The sequence below is a fragment of the Pseudophryne corroboree genome, chromosome 2, assembly GCF_028390025.1.
Source record: "Pseudophryne corroboree isolate aPseCor3 chromosome 2, aPseCor3.hap2, whole genome shotgun sequence".
Lineage (NCBI taxonomy): Eukaryota > Metazoa > Chordata > Amphibia > Anura > Myobatrachidae > Pseudophryne > Pseudophryne corroboree.
In genome coordinates this window covers 280279780-280302229 of record NC_086445.1, presented here as the reverse complement: position 1 = coordinate 280302229, position 22450 = coordinate 280279780, and the positions used below count along the sequence as shown (strand labels likewise).

Below are 22450 nucleotides of genomic sequence, written 5' to 3'. Positions count from 1 at the left end.
ATGGTCCTAGAGAGGTGGGGGAACTCGCCCCCCTCCCCACGGCGCCCATGTAATAAAGGTATTGCGTGCGGCAAAAAGGGGTGTGATTTCAAAAAGATAGGAGCGTGGTCACACAATAGTAATGATGCCCACAGTAGTAGCACCCAAGTGGAAATTTTGATGTGGGGGTATGCAAAAGTGAAGGTTGTAATTATGTGCGCGCCGAAGGTGGGCATGCTCCTGAAAAGGGGGCATGGCCACTCAAAAGGGGGCGTGTCCTTCAGTGTAGTTTACCACACCATATACCCCTTTATACACATTATGCACCACAATAGTAGGACCCCCTACCGGTGCCCCTTTCACATTATACCACACAGTATGAGCCGAAATTCACATTATACCCAACAGTATGAGCCGAAATTCACATTATACCCAACAGTATGAGCCGAAATTCACATTATAGCACACTGTATGAGCCAAAATTCACATTATAGCACACTGTATGAGCCAAATTTCACATTATAGCGCAAGGTATGAGTCAAAATTCACATTATAGCACAAGGTATGAGTCGAAATTCACATTATAGCACAAGGTACGAGTCGAAATTCACATTATAGCACAAGGTACGAGTCGAAATTCACATTATAGCACAAGGTATGAGCCGAAATTCACATTTATAGCACAAGGTATGAGCCGAAATTCACATTTATAGCACACTGTATGCAACGAAATTCACATTTATAGCACACGGTATGAGCCGAAATTCACATTATAGAGTGACAGCAGGGAAGGGGAGTGACAGAGAGAGGGACAGCAAGGGCATACAGTAGGGACTAGGGAGAGAGAAAGGCAGCAGGGTAAGATTACCTGTTTAGCAGCGGCAGTGGTCTGCGGTGCGGTGGATGGGTAGGCGTGGGGTGGAGGAGGCTGTGAGCCTCGGAGATAGTGTGGAGGAGGAGGCTGTCGGCGTGCAGAGGCCCGAGGGCGGGGCGGCAGAGTAGGCTGAGGGAGGCTGCAGCGGATCTGGGACCAGGCTGGCTTTATTATCCCTGCCGCTGCATCGAGCTCCTGTGACCACGGCGCTAATATTTCAAAACTGACGCAGACCAGCAGCCAATCAGCGACAGATTTGAACTAGTAGCGCCGCGGTCACAGGAGCTCGATGCGGTGGCAGGGATAATAAAGCCGGCCTCGTCCCAGATCCGCTGCAGCTGGGAGTCTGGAACCAGGGCTTCCGGTGCGGCGGCAATGGTAGGGACGGAGGGCGGACTGGGAGCTCAGCTTCTTTGTCGGCCATGCAGTGCTCGAAGTAGTGCCGGTAGACCATACCGTTGTATACCGGCCATCTTCAAGCACTAGTAGCATGCCGTAATACACATCCAGTAATTCCCACAACAGTAGCACCCCTTATACAGTGCCCACAGTAGTAGTGCCCCTTATGTAATGCCTGCAGTAGTATTGCCCCTTATGTCCCTAGGAGTGGTGCCCTTTATGAAGTGCCCCCATTACAATGCCCTCATTAGTAGTGCACCCCATCAGTAATGCCCTTAATGGTAATGCCCCGTGCAATATTGCCCCCAGTAGTAATGTTACCTATAGTAATGCCCCCAGTCATTTAGCCCCCTGTAGTTTAGTCCCAGTAGTTATGCCCCCACTGGTAATGCCCCTGCAGTTATGACCCCAGGAGTTTACTCCCCCCCCTTTAGTTTAGCCTCTCAGTGGTAATACCCCCAATACTTTAGCCCTCATGTAGTTTGCCCCATGTAGTTGTGCCCCAGTAGTTTTCCCCCAGTGGAAGCGCCGCTAGTACTCATGACCTTTTCATTTCCAACTCCCTACACCTACTAGCCATTACTGAAACTTGGATTACGCCCTCTGACACTACTTCTCCTGCTGCTCTCTCTGCTGGGGGCCTCACATTCACACACACAGGGGGTCATTCCGAGTTGTTCGCTCGTTATTTTTTTCTCGCAACGGAGCGAATAGTCGCTAATGCGCATGCGCAATGTCCGCAGTGCGACTGCGCCAAGTAAATTTGCTATGCAGTTAGGAATTTTACTCACGGCATTACGAGGTTTTTTCTTTGTTCTGGTGATCGTAATGTGATTGACAGGATGTGGGTGTTTCTGGGCGGAAACAGGCCGTTTTATGGGTGTGTGCGAAAAAACGCTACCGTTTCTGGGAAAAACGCGGGAGTGGCTGGAGAAACGGAGGAGTGTCTGGGCGAACGCTGGGTGTGTTTGTGACGTCAAACCAGGAACGACAAGCACTGAACTGATCGCAGATGCCGAGTAAGTCTGGAGCTACTCAGAAACTGCTAAGAAGTGTCTATTCGCAATTCTGCTAATCTTTCGTTCGCAATTTTGATAAGCTAAGATTTACTCCCAGTAGGCGGCGGCTTAGTGTGTGCAAAGCTGCTAAAAGCAGCTTGCGAGCGAACAACTCGGAATGACCCCCACACCCCGACCTGGGGGTCGCCATGGGGGTGGTGTTGGGGTCCTTTTACCTTTTAGTTACTCCTACCAACTCGTACCACCAGAACCATCCCTTACATTCTCTACATTTGAGGTCCATGCCATACGCCTCTTCCAACCAGTCCATCTTAGAGTAGCTGTCATTTACTGCCCCCCTGGCACTGCTTCCAAATTCATCGACAACTTTGCTTCCTGGCTTCCTCTCTTCTGACATTCCCTCCATTATCCTAGGCGATTTCAACATCCCTATTGACATCCCCACACAATCCCCTGCCTCTAAACTCCTTAACTCACCTCTTCACTTGGTCTCTCCCAGTGGACCTCCTCACCCTCCCATGTTAATGGGAGCTCACTGGATCTGGTCTTCACTCACCGCTGTGATATTTCTGATTTTTCCAACTCCCCATTTCCCCTCTCTAACCACCACCTGCTCTCCTTTAACCTATCTCTCTCGACTTCCCCATCTCTACCTCCTAAGGCTACCATCACTAAGCGTAACATTGAAGCTATTGACACCACATTCCTTTCCTCCCTGTTTGATTCACTTCTCTCTCCTATTCTCTCTCTCTCATGCCCTGAACAAGCCACTTCCACATACAATGCATCCCTTACTTCTGCTCTTGACTCTGTTGCTCCACCAACCACTATTCACCCTCGCAAATTAACACCTCAACCCTGGCACACCAAATGCACCAGATATCTGCAAAAATGCTCACGTACTGCTGAGCGACACTAGAGGAAATCACGCTCTAAGGCAGACTTCCTCCATTTCAAACTTATGCTCTCATCCTTCAGTGCTGCCCTTTCTCTTGCTAAACAGTCATACTTCAAGAACCTCATCTCCTCCCAGTCTTCCAACCCCTGGCGCCTCTTAGCCACTCTCAACTCACTCCTCTGCCCACCTCCACCTCGTCTCCCTTCCTCACTCTCTGCTCTTGACTTTGCCACTTCACATCCAAAATTGACTCCATACGTCAGGACATCACACCACACCAGACCATCAGTAACCAGCTTTCTCCCATCCCTCCCCATCCCTCGCACCTACTCTGACATCTTTCTCCCATGCATCTGGAGAGGAAGTCATGGCCCTCATTCGTTCCCATCCCCTCACCACCTCCCCACTTGACCCTATCCCCTCCCGCCTCCTCCGCTACCTCTCTCCTTCTGCTTGTTCCCATCTTTCCCACCTTCTCAATCTATCCCTCTCATAAGGCACTGTCCCCTCTGCCTTCAAGCATGCACTCATCTCTCCTATTCTTAAAAAACCTACACTTGATCCAAACACTCTCTCCAACTACCGACCCATCTCTCTCCTCCCTTTTGCCTCCAAACTCCTTGAGCGTATTGTCTACAACCGCCTTGCTTCCTTTCTTTCCTCACACTCACTGCTTGACCCATTTCAGTCTGGCTTCCGTCCTCTCCACTCCACTGAAACTGCCCTTACAAAAATATGCAATGACCTCCATGCTGCTAAATCTAAGGGACACTACTCTCTACTTATTCTACTAGATCTCTCTGCTGCTTTTGACACTGTGGGCCATCATCTCCTACTGCAAATCCTTCACTCCATTGGTCTGCGTGACACTGCCCTCTCTTGGCTGTCTTCCTACCTTTCTGACCGTTAATTCTCTGTCTCCTCTCATGACTCCACCTCCCCCTCACTTCCACTAACTGTAGGGTTACCTCAAGGTTCTGTCCTTGGTCCTCTTCTCTTCTCTCTCTATACGTCCTCACTAGGTAAGCTCATTAGTTCTTTTGCTTTCCAATATCATCTCTATGCTGATGACACCCAAATCTATCTTTCCTCTCCAGACCTCTCCCCTACTCTCCTCACTCGTATCTCCAACTGTCTCTCTGCTACCTCTTCCTGGATGTCCCAGCGCTTTCTTAAACTTAACATGTCTAAGACCGAGCTGATCATCTTCCCTCCCTCCCGCATAACCTCACCTCCTACAATCTCATTATCTATTGATGGCACTACTATCTCCTCTAACCCCCAAGTGCGCTGTCTTGGAGTAATCCTTGACTCCTCCCTCTCCTTCAAACCACACATTCAGCACCTCTCACAAACCTGCCATTTTCATCTAAAAAATATTTCCAGGATCAGACCCTTTCTGACCCAGGATGCTACTAAGACTCTTATCCACTCACTGGTCATCTCCAGACTGGACTACTGTAATCTGCTCCTGACTGGCATTCCTGATAAATACCTCTCTCCACTCCAATCTATCCTCAATGCTGCTGCCCGGCTCATCTTCCTCACCAAACGCACTACGTCCACCTCTCCTCTCTTACTAGACCTTCACTGGCTCCTCTTCCCTTTCAGAATCCATTTCAAGCTTCTCACACTCGCTTACAAAGCCCTCACACACTCCTCTCCCATCTACATCTCTGACCGTATCTCCCTTTACACTCCCACCCGTCCTCTTCGCTCTGCTAATGCACGCCGACTCTCCTGCCTATGGATTACTTCCTCCCACTCCTATCTCCAAGATTTTTCACGTGCTGCACCACTTCTTTGGAATTCCCTACCTCTCCCCCTCAGACTCTCCACCTCTACAAAACTTCAAATGGGCTCTCAAGACCCACTTCTTCACCAAACCCAGCCAAATCTCATCCTAACCCTCTGTTCTACGCGCTCTATGTACCCCATGTGTGTCACCCCTGTCTGTCTACCCCTCCCCTTTAGAATGTAAGTCCTTTCTTACTTTAATAATCTTCAACTGCACCAAATCCTTCTGCTGATGTAACTATGTTTATTTACCCTGTACTTGTCCTATACTGTCATCAACTGTAAGTTGCTGTTTTCCTGTTTGATTATTTGTTTATGTACTCTGTAATTGGGTGCTGCGGAACCCTTGTGGCGCCATATAAATAAAGGATAATAATAATAATAGTACACATATGGGGGGGGGGGGGGTACCACATATTCGGCAAGCCCCGCTCCCGCCACAGTCCTCTCGTCTTCCCTTCCTCTGCACTATGGGAGAGATGTCATGACGTCTCTCTCATAGTGCGCACTGACAGCCGGAAGCTGGAGCTTAATAGTGAGCTCCTGCCTCCGGCTTCCAATGCGGAGAGGGAGTCGGGCGTCCGCAGGTAACGCAATCTCAGCGGGTGCCCGGCATCTCCCTGCAGAGCCGGGACATCAGGTTAGGTGAGCCGGAGGAGGCGGAACTGCGTTCTGTCTCCAAGTGGAACTGAGGGAACGCAGTTCCGCCCCGTTACGGCTCACTTTTAAACCCTGCTCCCAAGCATGTTATTGGATTATAACCATATGTATAACCTACAGCACATAATGGTTAGTGTATTAGCTAGTCCCTGTACCATGATTATTATTGCCAAGGCTGTATGCAAACCAGTGATGTAGTCTTTCAGGAATGTGTATACACTTGCAGTGGTTTTTGGTTTACGGCCCATAGGGAGTTTCGTAGCTGAAAGTTGAGTTTTGCCCTTTTTGATAAACTTTTTTTTTCTTTTTAGTCTTGTTATTGTTTTGAATTGGACGACAGATTCTACTCCTATAAAAAAAAAAAACATTTTTTTTTTTAGTATTATCTCACTTTCTTTTCCTTTCTTTTCAAAATATGGATTAAATTATATTATTGTACAGTTGTTTCTTCATACATCCAGCCTCAATGTGTCATGCAGCGCTTGATGCCTGGTGGTGTAAGTGAGACGCCAGTTCCCGTGCAAATCTTCCAACGTTGGTCATCTTTTTTTTTTTTTGCAGAAAATGCACGAGGAGACTGTGCAAATAGATTTTTATGTGACACTTGTATATGGCATGTGGTTGTAACTGTATAAGGAACAGAACTTGTATTAGAAAAAAAAGCTGTGGCTGCTACATTATAGCACTTCGTGTACAGATTCAGAGACTCAGTCACACACAGAAATACAAGTGTCATATATCAATATTATCAGGACAGTCGCATTGCATTGCAAATAAGATGTATTTTCAGCAAAAAAGATGCCTGATGCTAGAAGATTCTCATGTGACCTGGCGTGCCAAGATGGGCTGTTTAGCTTGACTGCAGCAAAGATGTATGTACATCAAGTTGTATTAGACTTGCATTACTATAAGAAAATTAACTAATATTGTAATGATACTGCTTCTTTTGCTATGTGTTGTGGCTCCGAACAAAAGTAAGAATTTGTTATGGAGAGACGGTAAATTGTGTGAATTTTATAGGTCGCTTCACATTTCAACTCTGGAAACCATTGGGTCAAGTTATCATGGAGAATGCAAAAAAAATCCAAACTCCAGTAAGTGTTAAGTGAATCTTACAGCTGTAAAATTATCTATTTTAGTTCCAAGCTTCATCTTCTGGTCACGTCCCAGAGTGTGATGCTGTTACATTGCTGTGATTCTGCAATCTTGTTTGTTCTTTCTGCAGAGCCTTTCTTATTACTATAAAGGAGGATTTGAGCAGAAAATGAATCAACGAGAAGCTAGCCTGATTCTAGGTGTCAGGTAGGTGTACTGCTTTTTGCAAGGCGAAACTCAAAATGTAAACAAAACACTGGCATTGTGATATCTGTGTCAATAAGCAATGAAATAAGAGCCTGTCGTCCATTTTCTCTATTGTTGAACTGTCCAATCCTGTAATGTTCTACAGTATTTATCAACTATGGGAATGTCAACCACTGACCAATATAGATCCAACTAATCGGCTCCTTGTGAGCACTACCTTAATTTTTGTAACTTACAAAAAAAAAAAAGTGACTGCTAATCACCAACAGGTATCCGCATTATTTCTGCAAAATTTATTTAAATATATAGGGGTATATTCAACTGAAGTCGATAACTGCCGTCTGTCGAAAAGACGGCAGTTTTCGACTTTTCAAGGTCGAATTCTGATTCGACCTAGTCAATATTTCCCAAAATTTTTCGACAATTCGAATTTATCGACTTGTCTAAAAATTTCGGGAAATATTGAAAGCACGTGGGTCAGCGGAATAGCTGCCGATCCATGTGTTTATGTCGAAAATGGGGCCAAACCGTCAGGTTTTGGCCCCCTTTTCGACCATCTCAGTCCGACATCAAAATGATGTCGGAATGAGATGCGGACCCAGAGGAGGCGAGGGGGGGAGCCGCAGGGAGACGGGGGGACAGCCGGTGGGCATACAGGGAGATCAGCGCTACAGTAGCGCTGCAGCTGGATGTCACTCAGCCGCCCGACCTCACGGCAGCTTTCACCCAGCTCCAGCATGCTGCTGGAGCCGGGTGGAAGCTGCCGTGAGGTTGGGCGGCTGAGTGATATCCTGCTGTAGCGCTGATCTTCCCTGTATGCCCGCCGGCTGTCCCCCCGTGGCTCGCCCCCCTTCTCCTCCTCTGCGTCCCATCTTAATTCGACTTGAAAAAGTCAAATTAAGATGGGATTGAATAGGGGCTGTCGGATCCATTCCGACAAATACATGTCGGAATGTATCCGACTTTAATTGAATATACTCCATAGTTTCAAGTGAGCTTGCAATTCATTTTTATGCAGGTGGGGGTGTGTTCTGCGCTCCCTCCAATGAATGTTCTGTGTGTGTGGGGTGGTTCTGTCCGTGCAGCCTAGGTTCCAGGGATAGGAATTCTTTTCGAGTATTCCTTATTTTGGCAGAGAGAAACGGAAGGGGGGACCTCTGGCGCTACAGGATAGGTTTTGGATACTGAAAAATTCAAGTTGTGTTCTTATGTATAAAAAAAGAATGTTTTTATTTTTGAGAAAATATATAATGACAGTTGTGAAAATGAGTATGCAAAGTCAGCAGTATTGGTAAACAATATTGACAAAAATGACATTAGTAAAATCAGTATTCTCTAAAACGATTGTTTATATGCTATTTAAAACTGTTTGTTAAGGATATACATGGTAAATTGATAGAAAATGAAATTAGAAATTGTAATTAATCTCAGTTGTATATGAGACGACTATAAAACACTGTGAATAACGTGCAACTGTGATTGTTTATAAAAAGTTTGCAACAGGATACATATCTGACACAATGTTCAAAAGCAGGTGGATACTGTTGCTGGAATGTTTCCTTCTGAAGTTCCTTACAGTGCATGCACAGTCTCGTTAAACAGTGGAAGGGGGAGAACTGTCTCTCCGTTCCTGTAATTGCTGCAGTCCCGTTTCTATCTCATTATAGGGTGATTCCTTAGTGTATGGGAAACTCACGTATCTTCGTCCCTTACGGGACTGGTGGGCTCAGTTCCGAGCGGTGGTGGGTTGTATGTGTCTTTTTTCTCCCCCTCCGGATCTGAGGCGGGTGTGAGGCGGGTGTCACCCGACTCTGACCCCCGTGGAAGACGCCGGCCACCTAAAGCTCCACGAGGATCAGCACTGCAGGCGCCTGTAGCAACATCGCGGCTCCGGAGGGGGAGAAAAAAGACACATACAACCCACCACCGCTCGGAACTGAGCCCACCAGTCCCGTAAGGGACGAAGATACGTGAGTTTCCCATACACTAAGGAATCACCCTATAATGAGATAGAAACGGGACTGCAGCAATTACAGGAACGGAGAGACAGTTCTCCCCCTTCCACTATTTAACGAGACTGTGCATGCACTGTAAGGAACTTCAGAAGGAAACATTCCAGCAACAGTATCCACCTGCTTTTGAACATTGTGTCAGATATGTATCCTGTTGCAAACTTTTTATAAACAATCACAGTTGCACGTTATTCACAGTGTTTTATAGTCGTCTCATATACAACTGAGATTAATTACAATTTCTAATTTCATTTTCTATCAATTTACCATGTATATCCTTAACAAACAGTTTTAAATAGCATATAAACAATCGTTTTAGAGAATACTGATTTTACTAATGTCATTTTTGTCAATATTGTTTACCAATACTGCTGACTTTGCATACTCATTTTCACAACTGTCATTATATATTTTCTCAAAAATAAAAACATTCTTTTTTTATACATAAGAACACAACTTGAATTTTTCAGTATCCAAAACCTATCCTGTAGCGCCAGAGGTCCCCCCTTCCGTTTCTCTGAGCTTGCAATTCAGCCTTATCCTCTGTGTTGGTCAGCTGCTACCAGGGAATGACTTACCACCTGCAATATATAGATTATAAGGTACAAGTGACATTAGTAACAATCCAGTAGATATAATGAGGTTATTAACTTTATGGGTGGGATGCATTAAGCTGTAAAATGCATCCAAACATCTGAAAATGGAGTATTTGGAGGTTTGGCAGCTTACCTTTTATGCACCAAGCCCCGAAATGTGATAGATTCCGGTGCTTTGATATGGTGGGCAATGGGGTGTGATACATTCAGGATCCAGCCTGTCAGGATCCCGGCAGTCAGATTACAGACGCCCAGAATCCACACACTATTCGGAATGCCGATCCCAGCGTCAGAATCTCAACAGCAGGGATACCGAACATCCTCACATCGCGCTGCTGAGGAGGTAAGCCCGGGGAGGGGTTTGGTTTAGGCTGCGGGGTGGGGGGATTAGGCACCCACCTCTGTCTGAGGGTTAGACTGTGGCCTGGGAGCGTTAGGTTTAGGCTGCGGTGGGGCGGGAGTTTAGGTTTAGGCACTGACGGGAGGTAGGTTAGGGTTATTCAGTGGGTAGGGGAGAGGGTATAGCACCCCTTACTCTCTATCGGCTTCTTTGCAATCGGAATCCCGATGTCGGTATTTCGAACGTCGGGATCCTGCCCGCCAGCTTTCTGTACTGATCCCAATGGAGTCGGCCTATAGAAGCCTAAGGGATTCACATTTCCCCACTGCGGGTGATCCAATTGAATCCTTCCCAGCACTTTCTCCCCTGTGGCGCAGATAGTACTGTAGGTCATAAACCCGGAAGTCCTATTATCGCAAAGGACAGCTTTTACCACAAGAGCTTGATGTATCCCGCCCAATATCTTCTAAACAGCATTTAGTGTTAATATAACTTACATTTCTGCAGTGGAGTACACTGGGGTTCCACAGGGATAACATCGGGGTGTAGAGTAGGATCTTGATCCGAGGCACCAACAGGCTAAAAGCTTTGACTGTTCCCAGGATGCACAGCGCCGCCTCCTATATAACCCTGTCTCCATGCACAGGAGCTCAGTTTGTAAGTTGGTGCCCTGCAGGCAGGTCACTAACAGGGGGGCTTCTCCAGCAGCCCTGAAAAGAGCTTTTATAAGAAGAAATAGAGGACTTCAAAGTGCTGTAGCATAGGCACTCACAGTGCTATATGTCATCCTGACATCTCATGCTGCAGCTCCATCACCTTTCCCGGCGGCGCTGTATATTCCCACGCCCTGGTTGCTGGGTACTTACAGCGGAGGACTCCGGCGCTGCCTAGCACACACACACACACACCTGCCGCTGCTCTCCGGGATCGCGTGGCCGCTCCAAGGGAGGAGGTAAGAAGGTCCATCAGGTGGGACCCGCTGCAAACCGCGATCCGGTGCGGCCTTTGGGAGACGGGCCGTGCGCTGGCATGGACACTGTGGTAGTACAGGGACCCACTAGACCGCAAGGGCACAGGTCGGATTACATTATTAATCCGTTTTACAAGGCCCACAGTACCCGGAGGTGAAGTCCAGCAAGGGGATAAGGCTCTGGACTGTAGCTCCAGCCCCAGGCACCATTTACTGAAATGTTCCTGCCCTGGAGCTGCATATTTCTCGCTCTCCCTCACTCCCTGTCAGCGTTTGGCGCCATCACTACATGCTGAGCTGATTCTGGGACTTCATGGGCAATGTCTCCTCTGTAAAGCTGCCTGCATCATCAGCTCTGTGCATTTACAGGACACTTATGTATTCTACATGTCTTTAGACAGTGTTAGTTAAGAAATAGTGCATTACTGCAGGGTTATTTAGTGCAAGTACCCTGTGATATACGTCCAGTCTTTACTGTGCTTGATATATCTATAAGCCTATATAGCTTTACTTGGTGTTACTTAGTATTGCTAGTCCAGTGCAGTTTTATTGTTTGTCATAATTTCTGCATTGTACATGTGACTGTGTGTGCATATAGCTGCTGTGTGATATCTACTCCGTGTGTCTCACTCATACTGCTATCCCTATATTCTGTACCTTGAGGGGGGCTAAGTGCGTCAGTTTTTTGTTTGATATAGGTAGTTCACAGGATATACTTATTTTGTATTTTTCTCTGTGATTTTCACGTAAGAAAAAAAGGGGGATAGAGGACTGCGCTTATAAGCCTCACTTGATATACTAAAGCTGCTATATGGGAGAGATGAGGATTTCCACTATCCTCACAGCTAATACAGAAGATAAAAAGATATCTCCCAGCGCTAAGGACTGAGGACCTGGTTACCTAACTGGGAGTGACCTGTCCACTTCCTTACCAAAAGGACTGTTTTTTTGGCTGGCTTCATTTGGGGAACCTGATGGAACAATCTTGGTGATTCTACAACAGCATTTTTCACTATATCCTAAGACTGATCACTGCTATTTCTAAGGATTAAAAACACCTGTCCAGTGAGTAAAATGCTCACCAAGTGTATCACTGGCTTTTTATATGTTTTCTGTGATTGTTGTGTCAATTTAGTATACCGGTATTAGGAACTACTGACCCCTTTTTTATTAGTTATTATTATTCTTCTGATCTTATTGAGATAAGCAAGGAATCTATATGGTTCATTTTTAATGTCCTGTTTTATGCTAGGGAAATAAAGTTTATACTTCATTTTTAAATAATCTTGGTGTCATGTAATATTTCTTGTTGAATTATAGAGAATACACTTGATGAAATTAGCGCTGGGAGATATCTTTTTATCTTCTGTGATTTTCAGTCGCCATATACCTCTTGAATCCTCTGTGCTGTCTCACTGCACAGGGGGTACTTGGTCAGGTATTTTATCTGCTGATATTGTACTGTGTCGCCTGTGGTTTACGCTTTCATATCATGTCAGCTGCAAGCGGCGATAGTTCCATGGCTGATCCCGCAATACGCAGTGATGATGCTGCTGGCTTATTGGAGGATAACATAGCAGCTGAGGGTTCAGGTTCTGGGGGTTCTCTACCCCCCAGTCAGGTTGCGGCAACGGGGGCACATCAAGACCCGCCTTGGGCTGCTTTCTCTACTATACGGACTACGTTGGTAACTAGACTCGCGCCCCCTTTGGGACCTCCCGTGCCTTTACAGCCGCATATCATCCCTGCGGTTAATCGACCACGGGCAGATCTCCTGTCCACTCAGTTACAGCAATTGAATCGCTCATTGGCTAAACAGAAACCTAACCCTCACCCGCCTAAGACCAAGGCAAGGGGTCCTCTGAGCGGGCCACTACTTCCTCACATACCACTCATGTTTCGGATACTTCTTCCGATGAAGATGGCGTATATACTGACCCCTCAGACACTGATGCAGGTGCTTCTGATGAGGAATCTATTTCACGGGTGGATGTTCCTGACCTCCTGGAGGCTATCAGACTGATTCTTCAAATTGATGATGAAACAGAACCTGCAGATACCTCTAAAAAACCTGATGGGTTCAAACGTCAGAAGGTTACTAAATTAAGTTTTGCCTCATTCTGACCACTTGGTTGACATACGTCAGGAATCCTGGGAGAATCCAGGAAAAAAATTCACACCTCATGAGAAGATGCTAGCTTGCTATCCCCTTGCTGCGGAGTTAAGTAAAAGTTGTTAAACACCACTGCCAGTGGACTGGCGAGTCGCTCGGCTGGTGGTGTCATCTGCTCTGCCTGTCACTACCATCACCTCTCTGAAGGAACCGACGGATAAGCGTGTGGAGGGTTGCTTAAAGTCTATTTACACACGTGCAGGAGCTGTGCATAGGCCCACTATTGTGGCTTCTTGGGCTGCAGCCTGGGTTCAGGAGGTGGAAGCGGAGCTGGCGTCTAATTTTCCTGATTTCGCAAGACAATGTCTTTCATATATTGTTACAGCCTCCCGTTACATTCAGGAGGCGGCTTCTGATGCCAGTGTTCTGGCGGCCAAAGCGTCTACTACGTCCATTCTGGCTCGCCGGATTCTCTGGTTGCGGTCCTGGTCTGTAGATCTGGACTCTAAGAAAACCTTGGAGATGCTCCCTTTTTAAGGGGAACATCCTTTTTGGAGAGGATCTCAACAAGATTGTTGCTGACTTAGCTTCCACTAAGACTGCATGTCTACCTAGTACTGCTCCTTCGGCTCCGAAGGTTAAGAGTACCTCCTTTCGACCTCCAGGTAAAGCAAAGGGTCAGGCGTACCTGAAACAGGCTCGCACTTCCAAAACCAGTAAGCCCAAACCTAAGCGTGCCTGGGCTGCCCGTCATCCTGCTTCCAAAATAGACAAGCCTGCTGCATGGCGGGGCGGGCCTCCCCCTGGGGAATCCCAGGGTGGGAGACCGACTTAAACGGTTTACCCAGGTATGGTTGAGGACCACTTCAGACGCCTGGGTAAAGGAAGTAGTCACTCATGGATACGCCATATCCTTCAAGAAACGTCCCCCTCGTCAATTTTGCCTGACAAACATCCCTTAGGATCAGGTAAAGGCTAAAACTCTCCGTCTGGTGGTACAATCCCTCCTGGACACAGGAGTGGTAGTGCTGGTGCCTCTGGCTCAGAGAGGCAGGGGGTACTATTTCATGCTGTTCCTAGTCCCGAAACCGAATGGTTCCTCCCAGCCCATTCTCAACCTCAAGTCTTTGAACAAGTTTGTGAGGGTATCCAAGTTTCGTATGGAAACTCTTCGCTCTATTGTTCTGGCTTTGGAGCCAGGGGACTACAGATGGGTACACGATTATCTTGACTAGTTTTCTGTGCCTAGACACAACATGGTATATTAACATAAACCCTTCATCTATTGTTCTCAGCTGCAATACACTACAGAGAGAACAATACAACAATTAAGTCCGACTGGCCAGTCTCGGTTAATCCTATTAAAGGTCAAGATAAACGTGGACCCATCTGTATATGGTATCCCTGGACATACAGGATGCTTACCTACATATTCCTATTGCCATGTCGCATCAGCAATACCTGCTGTTTGCTATTGGCAACCTACATTATCAATTCCAGTCCTTACCTTTTTGGACTGACCACGGCTCCGCGAATCTTCACTAAGGTCATGTCGGTGATGACTGCCTTGCTCCGCCGTCAGGGTATCAGGATCCTGCCGTATCTGGACGACTTGCTGATCCTGGCGAATTCCCCAGAAGTTCTCCTCTGTCACCTGGATCTAACGGTCCAGTTTCTGCAAGCCCACGGGTTGCTCATCAACTGGAAAAAATCATCCTTGGTCCCTGCCCAGAGCATGGTGCACCTGGGGGCATTGTTGGACACACACAACCAGCGGTTGTTCTTGTCACAAGAGAAGGTCCTGAACCTTCAGGACAAGATATAATGCTTCCTTTCTCGTCTGCGAGTGTCTACACACTCGGTGATGCAAGTACTAGGCCTCATGGTGTCTGCTTTCGACATGGTAGAGTACGCTCAATTTCATTCCTGCCCTCCTGCAGAAGCTGATTATTGCCAAGTGGAACGGCCTGCTTCACCGGATCAGGTCTCACATGATCTCCTTGTCTCCAGAGGTTCGTCTGTCACTGAGCTGGTGGCTACAGTACCAACGATTGAGCAGGGGTCAACCCTTCTGGATCTCCAACTGGGTCCTCCTGACAATGGATGCCAGTCTGATGGGTTGGGGCGCGGTGTTGGAGCAACACTCTTTAGGGTCGGTGGACCAGGGAGGAGTCTCTCCGCCCGTAATTCCAGAATGTTTATCAGGAGGTGTTCAGTGCTCTGAAACTGACCCAGCATCTTATACAGAACACGGCCTGCTCAAGTACAGTCAGACAACGACCCCACGGTGGCGTACATAAATCATCAAGGCGGCACCCGAAGCTGCATGGCAATGATGGAAGTGTCAAGGATTCTTCAATGGACAGAACGCCATCTGCCAGCCATGTCGGCAGTATTCATTCCGGGGTCCTCAACTGCGAAGCCGACTTCCTCAGTCGTCAGGACGTACACGCCGGAGGGTGGAGCCTTCATCCAGAAGTATTTCAACTCCTATAGGACAAGTGGGGCATACCAGATGTAGACCTGATGGCGTCTCGACACAATCACAAGGTTCCGGTCTTCGGAGCAAGAACAAGGGATCCTCAAGCAGCATTCGTAAACGCACTGGCAATTCCATGGAACTTTCGGCTGCCGTACGTGTTCCCTCCGGTGTCGATCCTACTTCTGATCGCTCCAGCGTGGCCCAGACGGCATTGGTTCTCAAACCTACAGGGTCTCTCGTTAGTGCGTCCTCTTCTGCTTCCTCAACGTCCAGACCTCCACATTCAGGGCCCTTGTGTCTACCAGGATTTGACCCGGCTGGCTTTGATGGCGTGGCTCTTGAAGCTTCAGTTCTGAGGGCCAAAGGATTTTCTGAGGCAGTCATTCAAACTATGTTGAAGGCCCATAAACCGGCTTCTGCTTGGATTTATTATAGGGTCTGGAATTCTTACTTTGCTTAGTGCGCGTCTAACAATCATGACGTGTACAAGTTTAGTACAGCCATACTTTTGGCTTTCCTGCGACAGGGCCTGGACTTGGGCCTTCGTCTGACCTCCCTCAAGGTTCATATTTCTGCCTTGTCGGTATGGTTTCACAGAAAAATTGCAACTCTGCCTGATGTTCATACATTACGGATTCAACCTCCCTATGGTCCTGCCTGTGACTCCTTGGTATTTGTTGGTGGTTCTGGAGGCCTTACAAGAGTCTCCGTTTGAACCTCTTGAATCTGTGGACCTTAAGTGGCTTACTTTAACGTCTTGTTTCTGCTGGGTATTGCCTCGGCTAGACGGGTTTCAGACTTGGGTGCCTTGTCCTGTCTGTCACCCTTTCTGGTTTTTCTCCGTGACCAGGCAGTTCACCGAACTCGTCCTGGTTATTTGCCTAAGGTGGTGTCGGCTTTCCACCTTAACCAAGATATTGTGGTTCCGGCCTTTACCTTTCCAGGTTTATCCTCCAAAGAGCGGTCTTTGGATGTGGTACGGGCTCTCCGTATTTATGTGAAGAGAACGGCTTCACTTAGGAGATCTGATTCTCTCTTTGTCCTTTTTGGTTTTCACAAACGTGGCTGGCCTGCTAACAAGTAGACCTTAGCCAAATGAATTAGAATGGTGATTGCACATGCTTATGTACAGGCTGGCTTTACAGCTCCTGATACCATCAAAGCCCATTCTACTCTGTCTGTTGGACCTTCTTGGGCGGCCCGCCGTGGTGCAACCCTTGAACAATTGTGCAAGGCGGCTACGTGGTCCTCAGTGAACACGTTCATAAGGTTCTATGCTTTCGATACTTCCGCCTCCCAGGATGCCTCCTTTGGACGCCGAGTTGTTGTGCCCGCTACAGTGCGTCCCCTCCCATGAGGAACTGCTTTAGGACATCCCAATTGTCCAATCCTTGTGGAGCCCAGTGTACCCCGCAGCAGAAAACAAGTTTTATGGTAAGAACTTACCTTTGTTAAAACTCTTTCTGCGAGGTACACTGGGCTCCACAAGGCGCCCACCCTGACGCACTTAGCTTCTTTGGGTTGGTATGGCATTAGCCACTGACACGTCTCCTGTCGTGAGAATGTGGTGTTGTGGCTACTAACCGTTGTCGTCTCTTTTCCTGCTACTGCATTGGACTGGTTAACTAAAAATTGAGATCCTGTGCAGGGAGGCGGGGTGATATAGGAGGCGGCGCTATTCATTCTGGGAACAGTCAAAGCTTTGAGCCTGTTGGTGCCTCGGATCAAGGTCCTACTCTACACCCCGATGTTATCCCTGTGGAACCCAGTGTACCTCGCAGAAAGAGATTTAACAACGGTAAGTTCTTACCATAAATCTCCTTATTCTTCAGAAGAGGCCCGATAACGGGAGAAAAAAAAGTCAGAGTTGGTAAGCTGGAAGGTGGGGGTTAGTCAGGGAAAGGAGGAGGATTGTTGAAGGCCTTATGGGATGGGATGGTCTGACGTATGCAGTCAAATTTGAATGTGAAGTAGATTGCAAAGTCAAGGGAGGCGAGTGAAGAGTCGAGACTGTGGTGAGCAGAGGAAGGTTTTGACAGCGGCAAAGAGACGCCAGGGGTTTGAAGACTGGAAGGAGACTAGGTTCTTGAAATATGACTGTTTAGAGAGGGAAAGGGCAGCACTGTAGGATAAGAACATACATTTGAAATGGAGGAAGTCTGCCTTAGAGCGATATTTCCTCCACAATCGCTCAGTGGTATGTTAACGTGTGCAGATATGTGGTGAGTTTGGAACACTAGGGTTGAAGTGTTGATCTGTGAGGGTGTGTAGTTGGTCACTGGAGCAACAGAGTCAAGAGCAGAAGTAAGGAGGGCATTGTATAGGAAAGCAGCTTTTTCAGGGCAGGAGATATAAGCGAGTTAAGCCGGGAGGATAAAGAAATGGTGTTGATGTCCTCAATGTTACGCTTAGTTGATGGTAGCCTTCAGAGGTAGAGAGGGTTAAGTTAGGAGAGCAGGAGATGGTTAGAGCAGTGCCGTAACTAGGCATTTTAGCACTGTGTGCAAGAAACGGCATTGGCGCCCCCCCCCCCCCCCCCCCATGTAAGATTGGGGCAGTAAAATTTATAGGGGCACGGCTTCATGGAGAAGGGGCGTGGCCACAAAATAATACCAATTCACACTACGGTGCACAGTAGTCTCCATTATTCAAATTACGCTGCGCAGTAGCGCCACTACACCAGGTAGAGCTCCTTTTACACATTACAGCAGACAGTCCCCCTTTTTACACATTACGGCAGACAGCGTCCCCTTTTTTACACATTACGGCAGACGGCGTCCCCTTTTTTACACATTACGGCAGACGGCGTCGCATTTTTTACACATTACAGCAGACAGCGTCGCCTTTTTTACACATTACGGCAGACAGCGTCCCCTTTTTTACGCATTATGGCAGCCAGGGGGGCAGATTTAACCTATTAGCATTAGCAGCCAAAGGACTTTGCATTCTCTGCTGCAGATCTCACATCATGCACTCATACAGGGAGCAAGGGCCAGTCTGCCAAGTACTTGCCACTATACAATTGTAGTCAACAGTGTTTGAATACACTTGTAAAAGTGACAAGTAGATTGCAGACTGGCCATTATTAACGGCGTGAGCTCTGCATTCTGACTGCAGCTGGAGAAATCAACAGAATAGAGGAGCCGAGGTCAGTGGTCATTGAGACTGCTGATAAGATTTACAACTTCAGTGTCATCTCCTTTATAGTAGCCTAACAGTTACAAGCTTATTTCATCCTGTGTGTGACTGGTTACTGCTACTAGCCCAGTAGCACTGCTTCATATCCACTTTCAGCTCACTGTCCTGCACACAGCAAGCCAACGCGATGTGATAGAACGTCAGGGCGTGCCGTAAATAACCTGCTGAGCAGCCTAAAAGTAAGTAGGCAGGGTCTCCGCCTTGCTTTCTCGGGGTCTACAGACTTCAGAGTCCTCCTCCCTCCTCCTCCTCCGCTCGCTTCGGTGACGGCGCACATCACAGGGCACAGGCGGCTTGTAATGAGTCAGTCTGACTCATTACAATGCTGCACACTTTGTGCCCCTTGAACGGGTATGCGGGCAGTGGGAGCGCAGGGGGAATATGCGCTCTAATTAGGTGTGCGCTGTGGGCAATGCCCCTTCTGCACACACCTAGTTACGGCACTGGGTTAGAGATGGGGAATTGGGAGTTGGAGTAGTCAGAAATATCACAACGGTAAGTGAAGACCAGCTACAGTGAGTGCCCACTGTCATGGGAGGGTGAGGAGGCAACAGATGCTAACAGGAAACATTTTTTTTTTTTCTAACTAGACCAAGGGCCCTCTTTTATGGAAGCCTCAGTGATTTCAAAAGTGCAGCGATCATATGAGCTCCATGCAGATTAGACCATAACTGTACACACTGTTGAATAAAAGTACCTCAGGGTATACATTCAGTCCTTGGAACACTAAGGAGTTAAGGATAGAGCTTGCATCATTGTCTTTGTGAAAATGTGACTGTAATGCACAAGTTATAATGAGCCTGGGCATGTGGGACAAATTGCTAGCTTTGCCGCTTAAAGTTACAAATATCCCTTTCTCTTCATCTGGACAGAACTACATTAAATTAATCTGTAGAAGAAACAATTACTGAGTCAGCTAATTAATAGTACAGAGCAGACAAGTTTCTTAATAGATTTGTATTTAAATTGGTTGAGCAGTACTACATCTTGCCCACAAGATGGCAAAAGTCCTGCTAGTTTGGTAATACTGCACTGTAAAATGTAATTTACGCTCCATAGTTGATCCAGTTTATTGTCAAACTTTACTTTTACAGTCCATCTGCTAGCAAATCCAAGATTCGGGCGGCTCATCGGAAAATCATGATTTTAAATCATCCAGATAAAGGTAAAATAACATTTCTTTTCCTGTTTTATTTAGCAGTAAAAACAAATGGAACGATCCATGAGTTTAACTATATTCATGTCTGTCTTTGCTACCGAGCATTAACATTTGTTATGTGAGCTCAGTCTGGTTAAAGTGCTGGAAATTGGTAAAATGCACTAAAGATAAGCACTGCGCATTACATGACTTGATTAGAACATGTAGTTGTGGTAAAGGTAATAATGATGTTTATTTTACTGTTGTATTATATTCTTATAACTCCTATATATTCACTGGCACTATAACATTTACATCTCAGCAAAATGCACATACTTGTAAGCCTTATTCAAGAGACTTAACTTCTGTCATTTATATGGCATCAACAGTAATGCAGTTTGGGAAATGAGTAAATGAAAGCACTGCAGTGTCATAGTCCTGAGCCCCCGGAGTGCGTCTCAAGGTCTCTGAATTCTTTGATTACTTAGATGGTTTCCTGACATCAGCTGAAAATTGATACTGTGTTTTGCATGTTCTCATTTAAGGGTCTATGGGGGTGATTCAGACCTGATCGCTGTGGGGGTGATTCAGACTTTGCTGTCCTGCGTTCGGATAGTTGCCTCCCCAGGGGGAGTGTAATTTCGCCGTTCAAGTGTGCGATCCCATGTGTACGCTGAGCTGCAAAAATCTAGTGTGTGCAGTCTCTGCGCAGCTCAGGAGTTACTCCTGCAGTGCAATGAGAACAGGCTGTTCGGGGACGGAGCTGACGTCAGACACCCTCCCTGAAAACACTTGGAAACGCCTGCATTTTCCCGGGACACTCAGAGAAAATGGTCAGTGATCATCCACAAACAACTTCTTCCTGTCAATCAACTTGCAAACGCCCGTGCTATCGGAATTTTCACACCATCCTGTCGCTGACTGGCAATGCCCGTTGTTGTTGTCCGAAGCGCGTGCGCATTGCAGTGCATGCGCAGTTATGACCTGATCGCCCCCTGTGCGAAAATGCACAGCAGCAATCAGGTCTGAATCATCCCCTATGTACAAAACCTCAGAGAAAGATAAAGTACCAACCAACCAGCTCCAAGCTGTCATTTTTTTTAAACACAGCCTGTAACATGGCAGTTAGGAGCTGATTGGCTGGTACTTATAGTTTGTAAATTACACTGTACTGTACTAAATACTCTACTTATATTTACTGAAGGTTGCTCCATTGTCCTGTTAGGTTTTCAACATAAATTGTACATCAATAGACACATTGAAATTCATTTAATTGTATCTCCTAATTGGATAATTACCTAGATTGCCACATTAAAAGGCAACAAGTCGTATATATCACTTTCTGATTATATATGCAAGAGAAGTATGTGCTCAGTTCTGATTCTCGTTATATAAAATACCAGGTGCCCAGGTTTCATCATGTCTACATTAGTGTAAAGCAGGCAATGCTTAATCATTTATAACTGGTTGCTAAAAGTGGGAAAAAGTCTGCTCAATCACTTCCATTTTGGTCATACACAAGAAATAAAAGCCCTTCTGAGTGAGATTGCCTTCTGTAAACTTGGCATAAAATATTAATGCCATTCAGAGTTTAGAAATTACAGGCTGCAGAACCAGAGCACAAATGCTGTAACTAGCCGGATTTTGAATGTAAATGATTTATTTTACAGAAAGACTATTATTATAACTTCTAAGTAGACCGCATCTGCTGAAGGAAAGCACACCCATATGCTCATTCCTGCCTCAGCTTAAAAATAGCAGATGGTAAAACATTACGCTGTATTTCAAAAGTCAAACGAGAGTATTTTTTTGCTTTCCTTGTAGTCAGATTTATGATACACTCTACATTTTATAACATGGTGCAGACACTTTACTTGTTCGTCTTCTGCGTTTTTAAGTGTTTTCAACAGTGGGCATAACAGTCATCTGGAATGTGTAGTGCTTGGTCGGGAATGATGTCTTGGATGATTGTCACAATTTCTGTTCTTAGAGGTGCAGTGGATTTTATCTGTCCTTTATTTTTTATTTTTTGTAAAATAAAAATTTTCGGGGGGGGGGGGGGTATTTTGCCTCCTGCCTTTGAGAGAACACCACTTATAATTATCAGCCTGCATGTTGCTGGCACATGGTACTGTGTACAGATGCACTATATTTCCAAGTGAGCCTATTGGTATCACAATACTGGAATGATGCTCAGAAATCCAGTATGTTTACTAAGCCGAGAAAGGGCAAGTTCATGTTTGCAAATGATCACAGCACATGCTGCAACGTTTAATAGGATTTTATAGCATCCCGTTTACTAATGGATTGTCAGAGGCTTGAGTAGTGACCTACAACCTTCTACCTATGAATGTGTCCGTACAGTCAGTGCTATGACTGAGAAATCAGATTGCTTAACTTCCCCCCTAGCGAGCTACTTTCCCTGTATGCCTGCTTTGTATCTGCCTTATAGGAAGCAGGATCTGAGCGCTAGTAATCATGTGCTCCACTGCAAGTGAGATGAGCCTGTGAAGTGATGTGTTTATTTTACATAGCAGACACCAGTTACTTGTCTTTATGGCCTCCATTTATTATAGGGCAGTAAACGTGTACTATAAAATTGCAAGCATTTCATCAGCTTGGTTTTAATCGATTTGTTTTAATAGTGAATGGAAAAACAATCAAGGTCATGAC

General features: G+C 46.4%; 1 protein-coding gene across 1 annotated transcript in view; it reads left to right on the top strand.

The window, feature by feature from the left end:
• DNAJC15 (DnaJ heat shock protein family (Hsp40) member C15) overlaps positions 1–22450 on the top strand; it is an 89483-nt gene that overhangs the window by 48005 nt on the left and 19028 nt on the right. Inside the window, exons 3-5 of the mRNA XM_063952857.1 lie at positions 6647–6720; positions 6852–6928; positions 19734–19804. Coding sequence (XP_063808927.1) covers positions 6647–6720; positions 6852–6928; positions 19734–19804 — 222 coding nt within the window. The remainder of the gene's footprint in view (positions 1–6646; positions 6721–6851; positions 6929–19733; positions 19805–22450) is intronic.